The sequence below is a fragment of the Convolutriloba macropyga genome, chromosome 2 (assembly GCF_964194025.1).
Source record: "Convolutriloba macropyga chromosome 2, txConMacr16.3, whole genome shotgun sequence".
In the NCBI taxonomy this organism is placed as follows: domain Eukaryota; kingdom Metazoa; phylum Xenacoelomorpha; order Acoela; family Convolutidae; genus Convolutriloba; species Convolutriloba macropyga.
Window position 1 is genome coordinate 17,096,140 of NC_134469.1, and position 13,717 is coordinate 17,109,856.

Below are 13,717 nucleotides of genomic sequence, written 5' to 3' on the forward strand. Positions count from 1 at the left end.
TCGATTAGGTAGGCTGCAGGGGGGACCAGGTTTGAATGATTAAGTTTTTTAACCCCCTATACCCCTTTTGAGAAATGCTAAGTATCGATCAGGTAGGCTGCAGGGGGGACCAGGTATGAATGAATAAGTTTTTTTACCCCCTATACCCCTTTTGAGAAATGCTAAGTATCGATCAGGTAGGCTGCAGGGGGGACCAGGTATGAATGATTAAGTTTTTTTACCCCCTATACCCCTTTTGAGAAATGCTAAGTATCGATTAGGTAGGCTGCAGGGGGGAGCAGGTATGAATGAATAAGTTTTTTTACCCCTATACCCCTTTTGAGAAATGCTAAGCATCGATTAGGTAGGCTGCAGGGGGGACCAGGTATGAATGAATAAGTTTTTTTACCCCCTATACCCCTTTTGAGAAATGCTAAGCATCGATTAGGTAGGCTGCCGGGGGGGACCAGGTATGAATGAATAAGTTTTTTTACCCCCTATACCCCCTTTTGAGAAATGCTAAGTATCGATTAGGTAGGCTGCAGGGGGGACCAGGTATGAATGAATAAGTTTTTTTTACCCCCTATACTTCTTTTGAGAAATGCTATGTATCGATTAGGTAGGCTGCAGGGGGGACCAGGTATGAATGATTAAGTTTTTTTACCCCCTATACCTCTTTTGAGAAATGCTTAGTATCGATTAGGTAGGCTGCAGGGGGGACCAGGTATGAATGAATAAGTTTTTTTTACCCCCTATACCCCTTTTGAGAAATGCTGAGTATCGATTAGGTAGGCTGCAGGGGGGAGCAGGTATGAATGAATAAGTTTTTTTACCCCTATACCCCTTTTGAGAAATGCTAAGTATCGATTAGGTAGGCTGCAGGGGGGAGCAGGTATGAATGAATAAGTTTTTTTACCCCTATACCCCTTTTGAGAAATGCTAAGCATCGATTAGGTAGGCTGCAGGGGGGACCAGGTATGATTGAATAAGTTTTTTTTACCCCCTGTACCCCTTTTGAGAAATGCTAAGTATCGATTAGGTAGGCTGCAGGGGGGACCAGGTATGAATGATTGAGTTTTTTTACCCCCTATACCCCTTTTGAGAAATGCTAAGTATCGATTAGGTAGGCTGCAGGGGGGACCAGGTATGAATGATTGAGTTTTTTTACCCCCTATACCCCTTTTGAGAAATGCTAAGTATCGATTAGGTAGGCTGCAGGGGGGACCAGGTATGATTGAATAAGTTTTTTTTACCCCCTGTACCCCTTTTGAGAAATGCTAAGTATCGATTAGGTAGGCTGCAGGGGGGACCAGGTATGAATGATTGAGTTTTTTTACCCCCTATACCCCTTTTGAGAAATGCTAAGTATCGATTAGGTAGGCTGCAGGGGGGAGCAGGTATGAATGATTGAGTTTTTTTACCCCCTATACTCTTTTTGAGAAATGCTAAGTATCGATTAGGTAGGCTGCAGGGGGGACCAGGTTTGAATGATTAAGTTTTTTTACCCCTTTACCCCTTTTGAGAAACACTAAGTATCAATTAGGTAGTCTGCAGGGGAATGGATGAATAAGTTTTACACCGTAAAAGATAAGCGCGAAAAATGTGCGCGTTGAGAATCAGGAGAAAAGCGTTTTTTCTTCGTTGTCATGGTATAGAGACGCGAAAAGCACATGTTCATAGTTACCTCCGTAGATCATCTGTGTTGATTGTAGCAACCTGTCATAATCTACCCTACAACTGATCTAAGTGTCTAAGTGAGCTCAGTGAGTGTTTGTGAATGGTGGTGCGTGTTAAAAGTTTGTGAACTGGTGTCGTCTAATTTTCGCAATAGGGTTTCTCTAAACCAGCAAGGTCCGCTTCCTGATCATTCGGGTTGCCAAAGTCAAGAAGGCAAAGAGTTTACTGGCGTCAAGCGAGTGCAGTTCCTGCTACTCTTTAGAATGTTTATCTCAATACTTGTTTCTCCAGACAAGATTTCATAATAAATTCCTCAAAATATAGAAATTATGAACAATTAATTGTACAAATAAGAGCAGCATCTAATGAAGAGGAAAGAATAATTCCTTCCGAGGAGATTGGAAACAGTTTTAGAAAAAAATGTTGCCGTGAAAAAGATAGAAAATTTTAACAGAACTAACCATAGCATCGTTTTTTTTTCCACTTGCTCCCAGCTTCTGCTCCCATACCCATCCTGCTCCGTACTTGCTCTCAGCTTTGATCTCTGTTCTGCTCTACCCTCGCTCCCAGCTTTGATCCACCGCCCTGCTCCCTCCTCGCTCTCCGTCATGCACTCCCTGGATTGCTCTCCTCTTCGCTTACCCTTCTGCTTCCCACACTGCTCTAGGACGTAGCTTAAGACCCAGTAAACAAGATATTTTTCGCCAATACCCTATATGTTCAATTTAAAACTCGCTTAGGTAACCAGCAGGTAGCTTAGGATCCAATAAACAAGTTATTTTTCACCAATAATCTTCATATGTACAATTTAAAACTCGCTTAGGTATCCAGCAGGTAGCTTAGGATCTTATACACAAGTTATTTTTCACCAAAACGCTTCATAAGTACAAGTTAAAACTCGCTTGGGTAACCGGTAGGTGGCTTAGGATTCACTAAACAAGTTTTTTTTGACAAGTACTCTTTCGATATACAAGTTGAAACTCGCTTAGGTATCCAGCAGGTAGCTTAGGATCTTATACATAAGTTATTTTTCACCAAAACGCTTCATAAGTACAAGTTAAAACTCGCTTGGGTAACCAGCAGGTAGCTTAGGATTCACTAAACAAGTTATTTTTGACCAGTATTCTTTCGATGTACAAGTTGAGACTCGCTTAGGTATCCAGCAGGTAGCTTAGGATCCAATACACAAGTTTTTTTCGCCAAAACTCTTCATAAGTACAAGTTAAAACTCGCTTGGGTAACCAGCAGGTAGCTTAGGATTAACTAAACAAGTTTTTTTGACCAGTACTCCTCATATGTACAAGTTGAAACTCTCTTAGGTATCCAGCAGGTAGCTTAGGATCCAATACACAAGTTGTTTTTCACCAGTACTCCGTATATGTACAAGTTAAAACTCGTTGACGTAACCCCTAGGTAGCTTAGGATCCAATACACAAGTTATTTTTCACCAATAGTCTGTATATGTACAAGTTAAAACTCGCTTAGGTAACCACCAGGTAGATTAGGATCCAATACACAAGTTATTTTTCACCAATACTCTTTCGATGTGCAAGTTAAAACTCGCTTACGTAACCAGCAGGTAGCTTAGGATCCAATACACAAGTTATTTCTCACCAATAGTCTTTATATGTACAAGTTAAAACTCGCTTAGGTAACCACCAGGTAGATTAGGATCCAATACACAAGTTATTTTTCACCAATACTCTTTCGATGTACAAGTTAAAACTCGCTTAGGTAACCACCAGATAGCTTAGGATCCAGTACACAAGTTATTTTTGACCAATACTCCTTATATGTACAAGTTAAAACTCGCTGAGGCAAGCAGCAGGTAGCTTAGGATGCAATGCACAAGTTATTGTTGAGCAATACTCTTTATATGAACAAGTTAAATCTCGCTTAGGTAACCACCAGGTAGATTAGGATCCAGTACACAAGTTATTTTTGACCAATACTCCTTATATGTACAAGTTAAAACTCGCTGAGGCAAGCAGCAGGTAGCTTAGGATGCAATGCACAAGTTATTGTTGAGCAATACTCTTTATATGAACAAGTTAAATCTCGCTTAGGTAACCACCAGGTAGATTAGGATCCAATACACAAGTTATTTTTCACCAATACTCTTTCGATGTACAAGTTAAAACTCGCTTACGTAACCAGCAGGTAGCTTAGGATCCAATACACAAGTTATTTCTCACCAATAGTCTTTATATGTACAAGTTAAAACTCGCTTAGGTAACCACCAGGTAGATTAAGATCCAATACACAAGTTATTTTTCACCAATACTCTTTCGATGTACAAGTTAAAACTCGCTTAGGTAACCACCAGGTAGATTAGGATCCAATACACAAGTTATTTTTCACCAATAGTCTTTATATGTACAAGTTAAAACTCGCTTAGGTAACCACCAGGTAGATTAGGATCCAACACACAAGTTATTTTTCACCAATACTCTTTCGATGTACAAGTTAAAACTCGCTTACGTAACCAGCAGGTAGCTTAGGATCCAATACACAAGTTATTTCTCACCAATAGTCTTTATATGTACAAGTTAAAACTCGCTTAGGTAACCAGCAGGTAGCTTAGGATCCAATACACAAGTTATTTCTCACCAATAGTCTTTATATGTACAAGTTAAAACTCGCTTAGGTAACCACCAGGTAGATTAGGTTCCAGTACACAAGTTATTTTTGACCAATACTCCTTATATGTACAAGTTAAAACTCGCTGAGGCAAGCAGCAGGTAGCTTAGGATGTAATGCACAAGTTATTGTTGAGCAATACTCTTTATATGAACAAGTTAAATCTCGCTTAGGTAACCACCAGGTAGATTAGGATCCAATACACAAGTTATTTTTGACCAATACTCTTTATATTTACAAGTTAAAACTCGCTTAGGTAACCACCAGGTAGCTTAGGATCCAATCCACACGTTTTTTCCGTTTACATTTTTTAAGTTAGGGTTTTATTATGTGTACCGTTTGCAGGCTTAACTTTTGACTCATCATTCGAAAATTTGGAAAAGTAATAAGAGAAAGGAAAACTTTTATAAGCCAGATTGAGTACCAAATTAAACAATTCGAGTACAATATCAGATCTTATATTTGTTTTTCAATTTTCTGATTCTTGAGAGCAGCACGAGCCTTGATAGATGCCTGCCGCTCTGGCACGCTTATGTTTGTGACGTTCGTGTTTCCTTCTTTGCTCAGAAGGATTTTCTCTAGTTTTCTTGATGCGGCTGTATAGTATTTTTTTGCCTCAGCCCGCATACACCTGGCAGGTTTCATCTTCAAGGAAGCAGCATTGTAGAAAAGCCTTGCTTGCTCTCTGAGTTTCCTCGCTTCATCGCGCCTCTCAACCAACACATCATCTGTGATCTCGGGATATGAAAGTGGTCCCTGTATGATCCTCACTTCATTTCCCAATCTTCGTTCGTTCTCAGACCCCGTCAGATTGTTTGTTGGCTAAAAGTAAACATCAACAACTAAAGACCGAGATATTGGATGGGCAATTTCACCTTATCTAACTTCCACATTATCAAATCAGAGTTACCAAATAAGTTCAACTCAGTTTAACAAGATTCAAATTTTTACAAATTAAAGCCTATAAAATGAATAGTTAGCTCTGGTTGATCAACGATAGAAAATTTGTTTCTACCCTGTACAAGTACTTCATCCGCATCTTCAGGGGACCATTAACAGTGGCGTCGGACTGATTCATTTGACTCAGAAGATGGTCTGAACGACGATTCAAATCACTGTCGGTATACTCTCTTTGCCCAAAGCCATTCCCAGGTGAAAACTCGGGTGGTGGTTCATTTTTAATGTCCATTATGTTTTGCTACTAATAAAATACAATTGTTTGAGCCCGATATAAGCCTCCGGCCTTTTTACACATCTACAAAACCATGATGGTTATATTCAAGCAAAAGTTTCAAATATGCTTACCGTGAAGACTTCCAAACGACAATAAGTGCTAACTTGACACCAGTAAATAGATACAAACGATAAAATTCACGAGATGAACACCAGACGATACAGAAATTGAACTAGCGTTGATCATATGACAGTTGAATCAGCGTCTGGTTGACTGTTGTCCTCTAATCTCTTTCATCACCCCGCTTTCTAGTTCCAGCGGGCATGAACGTTTCCTTTCATGTGGCCCGATACAATACAGTAAATCTCTGAAGTACTAAATAATTGAGCACTCTTGACCGGATTGTTCATCTAAAAGTAGGTCAGCTAAATTGTTATATATGTGAAAAAAAGTTTATAACCGTTTGTAGAATAGTCGAAAATGGTCAGCGGAATGAATAATTAGAAATAAAAAATCGTGATAAGCACGCTGAATTGTCTGGCTAACTTTTCAGCAAAAGCTAACTACTATTTAGACATTTCAGTTGTTGATTATTGTAGCCGAAAATCCCTGTTCGGAAGCTTCATATGAATAAAGGACTTTCTAATCAATGGGGGGTGAATTATTTTCATAAGTTATTACAAACACTTAATATTCCCCTTTCATCAATTATTGTCATTATACTATACGACGCATTTCATTTAAGCAGCTCTACTACATTTCTGTGCTACTGAGAGAAATCGGAAATATAAGAAGTAATGGATTAGTTCATCTAAGTGGGACCGTGGTTTAGTGGAAGAACCTCGGGCTCCCATGCAGGGGACCTGGGTTCAATTCTCTCTCGAGTCAAAGCGTTTTTGGTTATCTAATACACATGTGATGTCCCCCTTCCGTATTATGACTATACCACTTATATATACTACTTTTAAGGCTGCAAGTAGTGATTATTAAAACAACAAAGGCTGTGGAGGTCCGCAATTTGCTTCGCTATTTGCATCATCACTGGATGGCTCCTAATAATGATTTTAAAAATTTTTCTTGATAAGAGATATTCAAAAAATATTTTATTGAATTAAACGGTTTTTTTGAAAATGGGTTTCCTGTGGCAAAAATGTAGAATTCCTTGAGAAAAACGTCCCTACCAGTTTTTTTTTTAACTTTTTGCCTTTCAATAAATATTTAGATCTACTTTTTGTGCTTTAGTTGAGCTGGGAAGTGTTTAGCCCAACAGTAGGCTACCATTTATCACCTTTCATAATTCATTGCTCCTGAACAGACTTTGAAACAATTATTGCATTTGTGCATGTTTTTTTAACAGCCGCGAAGCGATAGCGGCTGTTATTGGGGACATCGTGTTTTTTTTGCAAATCAAAGAATTTGAATTTTATTGGGGCGCTGTTTCTTTAAGATCTGTGCACATTTTAATGATTTTTGAAGTCAAATGGGGTTAATGATTTTTGTCACGCCGAGACAGGAAGTGGAGTGCAAATTTCCAGTGGTTTTGCGGCGTGGAATTTTTTAACTCTATAAAAAGAGAAAGCGGTGTTTGGACCAAAACTCGTTTTCTCGCTAGTGATTTGTTTGTTCACGTGCGGCAATTTCACTTTGATTTTTACTGTTTTTTCAATATTTTTGATCGGAGTTTTTTTCTTAATGATTTTCCCAACCAATTCATAGTTAATTCTATGCCTAGTTTGAACCAAATTTTACTTTCTCGCTAGTGGTTTTTTGTTCACGTGCCCAATTTTAACTTTGATTTTGTTTTTTTTAATCGCATCTTTCTTTGAAATGGTTTTCCCAATTCGCTCATAGTCCGTTCTAGGTGTAGTCTTTTGTAGAGGCAATGAAATTTCTTTGAATTGTACGTTAGGATTTGTCCTGCTATGTTTTTTAATTCGTCGTCTCCATCGATTATTCTAGCGACCTGTGTTCTTGGAATAAAATTTTTCAATTTCAGTAATTTCTACTGCTTTGAAGTTAAAATTTGTGTGCGTGGTGTCATTTTTTCTATTTTTAGGTCAATTGCGTGACTTGCCTCACTCAAAAAATGACTTCTGAACTCTCTTATGAAACTTAAAATTTTCTGAACGATTACTAGTTAAAGTTCAGTAGTGTGCATCTAGGTAGTGCCAAACGTATATGCCCTAATTATTGAGTATCAGGGTCTTGATTTTTTGATTTTGAATATTAATTTTGAAAAAACTCCATTAGGGTTTTTCTCTTATAGATCTTATGTGTCTCATAAAAATGACAGTCGGAATCTAACCCAAAAAGTCTAGTGGTCTATTAAAGGACTGGTGGTCAACCTGTCTATCTTATTTCTTAAGTTGTTCCAATTAATGGAAGGCCACAAGCGTTTATCGTGGCTATTTTCCGGCAATCTGCCGGCTTTGTTAAGGTACATTTTGCTCAATTATTTCTGTTTTTTGGTCGAAATTAAAAGTGCGCCAAAATCAGTTAAATTTTTCCAGTTATTTTTTTTGTGTTGTATAATGTGCTCTCAATGTCATCTTTACATTCAACCAACATGGGAGCCATCTGTTCGACGTTAGTCGGTTGGTTTTTTAAGTAAATAGTTTTATAAAAATTTTTTATTTGTTTTTCCTCTTTGATTTAAACCCTTTTTGTTCTTTCTTTTTTCTATTTAAGCAATAGCCTTTTCCCGGTTTTCAGCGCCGAGGATTGTTTGTGTTTGCAGTTTCCACGTTTTTAGTTGCTTTCGATGCTAAGAATATTACCTCCTTCACCAAAATTATTTACTGTTTTTCTGCGTCTCAAAAATTGTCTCTTGTTTTTTAGTTCGAATTTTAGGGACAAACCAATTTATATAGTTCTGTTTTTTTTGTAATTTACTTCAATTACATTAGTCCTGAAGTCTGTGAAGCCAAAAGTTTTGAATTGGCTTATGTAAGTTTTATGTAATTGCCTTTTTTGCCTTAGTTAGACTTCTATCCGCATGGCGTTTCAAAATGTCATAACTAGAATTCGAAGTGAATGCATGTAAATACCAGTTTTGTCATTTTTTCTCAGGACTTAAGACTCCAAATCATTTGAAAAGTCTGTAGTTTTTCGCTGATCTGTTTTCTATTTGTTCAATGATTAAAGGATTTTTTGAAAACTATAATCTTTCGAATAGGTATTTATTTCTCTTCTCGTTCGTTATTGCCCCATCAAAAATTGTTTTTCGAACGTTTGCTTGATTTTGTTCTTGCTGATCAACTCTAAAAAAAACGACTATGACTGCAAGCACTCATTTGACTCCTACCTGCGCGCTCTTATTTGAACACAAAAAGTTTGAACAAATTTAATTTTACGATTTAAGTTTTTGCATGTGTTGAGAGGGTGGAAAGAAATTTCTTTCTGAATTTAATCTCTGATGTTTTTAATAGGCGCAAAGCGATAGCTCTGAACTTCTCTTAGTTTTTTTTTATAAATTAAAGAATTTGAATTGTATTCGGGTGCGGTCTTTTAAGTTCTGTTCATACATTTTCATGGTTTTTGAAGTCAAATTGAAGTGGAAAAAGGAGTTGGAGCAAAAAGTCAAGTGGTTGTGTGGCGTGATTTTTCTGCTCTATGGTCAAAGTGAAGTGAAAAAGCGGTGTCTGAACAACAATTCGCTTTCTCGTTTGTGGTTTTTGTTCAGATGCGGCAATTTGACATTGATTTTCCCCCCCGATTTTTTGAATCTAATTTTTTGTGAATGATTTTCCTAAGGCATTCTGAGTCAATTTTAGCTCTATTTTTTTGTTTAGCCAATTAAAAATGTGTCAGAACTTGTGCTGCTATGGTTTCGTCAAGAGTTTTGTTAAGACCATATGACGTCACAATCACTTCAAGTTTGCTTTTTCTTCATTCGGCCATGCAATTTTGACAGAATTCCGCCCGTGACGTCATTTTCACTCTAAAAGGAGCAATTTTTTTCATTCGCGCTTGATTAAATTTATGGTCACACGTGACTTAACTCACTCTCAAAAATGATTTCCTGACTCTTAAATCGACTTTTCCTTAATTTAATTCGAGGAGATAGGATCAATTGATTGTGCGTCATTCTAATTGAAGGTTATTTAAGAGCAGCTAATAGAGCAGCAACTGCATCGATCATCAACATCGCTATAACATCTGAGCATTTAAATAAAAGAAGAAAATTTTTGTCGGTTCTTTTTTGAGCCGGCAGACCTACGAAGCTATCGCGGCTATTTTCTGGCAATCTGCAAGTTATTTTTCATACAATAAGGTTGTTTTTAACGAAAAGCTCAGAATGAGTCTGACGACCAGATTGGTTGCCTGCTCAATTTTTGCTGTCGTGTCACCTTTTGCTTCCAAGATGTGATATTTTAAACTCGTTTTCGTAATCAAGATATGCGTCAAGGGTTTAGTTTTGGGTTACTTGAACTCAACCAATGTACAATGTGCTCAGTACAAGACTTGATTTTAGGTGCAGAAGTTAGAAGAGTATAAGCGTTGGGTGGACGACCTTTGTAATGCCTGTGACGTCACAGTCTTATCCAAGACCTCCAGTGCTCCTGAAGATCGATCGCTAGGTTAGATTTTTCTAACATGTTTCTAACATGTTCTTTGAGTCCTAATATAAGATTGAAACCGATCTTCACTATCTCTTAGCTGAATTGATATTATGCTTACCGAATTTAAACGTGAACTGGCGTTGGGTTAACAGGAGGACTCTTGTCTCACGCAGATGTGCTCTCTCGTCTACTTACTCAACACCATAGATCGGTCACCGTGGGAACTGCGACATCAGTTTTAGCCACAGCCAACAGCACCCACACACAGCAAAGTGCAGTAAGTTAACTTAAACTTCAGCTTCCACTCATTGTTTGTACAGAGATGGTGTGAGATTTCGAACTTTGCACTCGTAATGAAAAGGAAGCGCTCAAATGCCAATTTTTCACGATGAGCTACCTCTTTTTGAACATTTCCAGTATCATTCTGCTTTAATATATTTGATTTGGCTGAAAATTTGCCGAGTTTTTTATTTGCTTTATTTCTAAACAGAATGACAATGTCAATGACACTTAGAGCAAATCCAGATAGAAGTTCGCAGGCTTGCCAAGAGCAGCAGTTATTTGAAATACTGTATCTCTTTTTGATTTTTAATTGCTCTCAAACGAAATTTGAAGGAATTATTGTAAACGTGTCTGTCTTGTTTTGTAAAATTTTTGCTTGACAGTTTTGTTCTAGAACATTATTTCGATTTCACTTCGCGATTGATTTTTTCACTCTTATTCAGAAATTAAGCTGAAGGATACAGCTTTTTTACAGGTAAGGGCAGTGATTCAGTGGAGAATTTTTTGCACCCATAAAAATTATCGAGGGTACAGCCGCCTCTGAGTTCAATTGCCCCGCCTGTCGTTCGAGATTTATGCCTGTTCAATGTTTTTCAATTTTTTTGCTTAAACGGGCTTATTACATATCCCTAAGAATTTGAATTGTATTAGAGCGCTATTTTATACAATTCAAAGTATTTGAATTGTGTTGGTTTACTTTCTTTAAGATCTGTTCACACATTTTTCTCTAATTCACACTTTTCTTCTTTAGTAAATAAAAATGATTTGTTTTTTTGATAGCCGCGAAGCGATAGCGGCTATTATTGGGGCTATTATTGGTTTTTATTACAATTCGTCGTCTCCATCGATGATTCTTACGACCTGACTACTTAGAATTGACTTTTTCAATGAGTTCAGTGACTTCTACTGCTTTGCAGTTAAAATTTGTGTGCGTGACGTCATTTCTGCTTTTAGGTCAATGGCGTGACTTACCTCATCAAAAAATGGCTTTTGAACTCACTTATGGAACTTTAAACTTTTGAACATTTACTAGTTAAAGATTAATAGTGTGCATCTAAGTAGTGCCAAACTTATATGCCCTAGTTCTTGCGTATTAATCATGATGTTGTGATTTCGAATATCAGTTTTGAAAAAGCTCTTTTAGTGTTTTTTCCTTATAGACCGTATGTGTCATGAAATTGACAATCAGAATCTAACCCAAAAAGTCTAGTGGGTACGTAAAATCAGATTTCTGCTAGACTGCAAGTTAATTGTTCTCTAGATTTTCGCAAGAAAGAATTTGTTTCGTATTCATAACTCTGCAGTATTAGACAAATATGAAATGATTTTCTGAGTTTCTTTCATGTTTTGCACACTGTTTTTTTTTTCATTTTCGATTTCTCTGAGCTCAATACCTCAAGAAAATGATCTATGATCGTGGTGCTGCTTTTTTTTGCGTAGGTTTCAATGTTTATAATATTGACATTATAGAGTTCTGACTAATCATCTGTATATTTTTTCTTATTTTAGGTTAATACTATATATGGTTTTGTCTGCCTCTGAATGCCTCATTTGTGAAGCAAGTTTTTCCTTACACGTCAAGTGCTTTTTGTTCTTACCTTCTTAAATTTTTGAGTGTTTTTGCTAGAAGATCTTGGTCTTCAGTACGTTGATCTTCAATACGGTGAGTACACTTTTAATTTTATTGCTTTTGCTTTTCTCTAAATTTTTGAAACGATGTTTGTCTGTTTGTTAGATATTTCCACTTGGTCTGCTGTGCAGCTACAACAGTTGTTAAGTTATTCATTCAGTTCTTCTGATTTAAAAACTTTCTGCAATAATTTTGTTTCGTCCCTCGACGCTTTTTCGTTTTACATAAGTTCATACACAAAAGCTGGAAGAGTCCATTTTTCTGAATGGCTTCTTCCTCTCGCTATCGCTTTGGGCGGGTGACGTCATTTCTCACTCTATCTGAGTCAATTTTAGCTCTATTTTTTTGTTTAGCCAATTAAAAATGTGTCAGAACTTGTGCTGCTATGGTTTCGTCAAGAGTTTTGTTAAGACCATATGACGTCACAATCACTTCAAGTTTGCTTTTTCTTCATTCGGCCATGCAATTTTGACAGAATTCCGCCCGTGACGTCATTTTCACTCTAAAAGGAGCAATTTTTTTCATTCGCGCTTGATTAAATTTATGGTCACACGTGACTTAACTCACTCTCAAAAATGATTTCCTGACTCTTAAATCGACTTTTCCTCAATTTAATTCGAGGAGATAGGATCAATTGATTGTGCGTCATTCTAATTGAAGGTTATTTAAGAGCAGCTAATAGAGCAGCAACTGCATCGATCATCAACATCGCTATAACATCTGAGCATTTAAATAAAAGAAGAAAATTTTAGTCGGTTCTTTTTTGAGCCGGCAGACCTACGAAGCTATCGCGGCTATTTTCTGGCAATCTGCAAGTTATTTTTCATACAATAAGGTTGTTTTTAACGAAAAGCTCAGAATGAGTCTGACGACCAGATTGGTTGCCTGCTCAATTTTTGCTGTCGTGTCACCTTTTGCTTCCAAGATGTGATATTTTAAACTCGTTTTCGTAATCAAGATATGCGTCAAGGGTTTAGTTTTGGGTTACTTGAACTCAACCAATGTACAATGTGCTCAGTACAAGACTTGATTTTAGGTGCAGAAGTTAGAAGAGTATAAGCGTTGGGTGGACGACCTTTGTAATGCCTGTGACGTCACAGTCTTATCCAAGACCTCCAGTGCTCCTGAAGATCGATCGCTAGGTTAGATTTTTCTAACATGTTTCTAACATGTTCTTTGAGTCCTAATATAAGATTGAAACCGATCTTCACTATCTCTTAGCTGAATTGATATTATGCTTACCGAATTTAAACGTGAACTGGCGTTGGGTTAACAGGAGGACTCTTGTCTCACGCAGATGTGCTCTCTCGTCTACTTACTCAACACCATAGATCGGTCACCGTGGGAACTGCGACATCAGTTTTAGCCACAGCCAACAGCACCCACACACAGCAAAGTGCAGTAAGTTAACTTAAACTTCAGCTTCCACTCATTGTTTGTACAGAGATGGTGTGAGATTTCGAACTTTGCACTCGTAATGAAAAGGAAGCGCTCAAATGCCAATTTTTCACGATGAGCTACCTCTTTTTGAACATTTCCAGTATCATTCTGCTTTAATATATTTGATTTGGCTGAAAATTTGCCGAGTTTTTTATTTGCTTTATTTCTAAACAGAATGACAATGTCAATGACACTTAGAGCAAATCCAGATAGAAGTTCGCAGGCTTGCCAAGAGCAGCAGTTATTTGAAATACTGTATCTCTTTTTGATTTTTAATTGCTCTCAAACGAAATTTGAAGGAATTATTGTAAACGTGTCTGTCTTGTTTTGTAA

At 37.3% G+C, this 13,717-nt stretch overlaps 2 protein-coding genes across 4 annotated transcripts in view; one reads left to right on the top strand and one right to left on the bottom strand.

Annotated features, from left to right (window-relative positions):
- The window catches only part of LOC142357315 (metal cation symporter ZIP14-like), a 339,525-nt gene that overhangs the window by 176,154 nt on the left and 149,654 nt on the right, over positions 1-13,717 (bottom strand). The window lies entirely within an intron of this gene.
- The window catches only part of LOC142334837 (uncharacterized), an 89,574-nt gene that overhangs the window by 17,931 nt on the left and 57,926 nt on the right, over positions 1-13,717 (top strand). The window contains exons 6-7 of the mRNA XM_075383165.1: positions 9,945-10,050; positions 10,185-10,309. Coding sequence (XP_075239280.1) covers positions 9,945-10,050; positions 10,185-10,309 — 231 coding nt within the window. The remainder of the gene's footprint in view (positions 1-9,944; positions 10,051-10,184; positions 10,310-13,717) is intronic.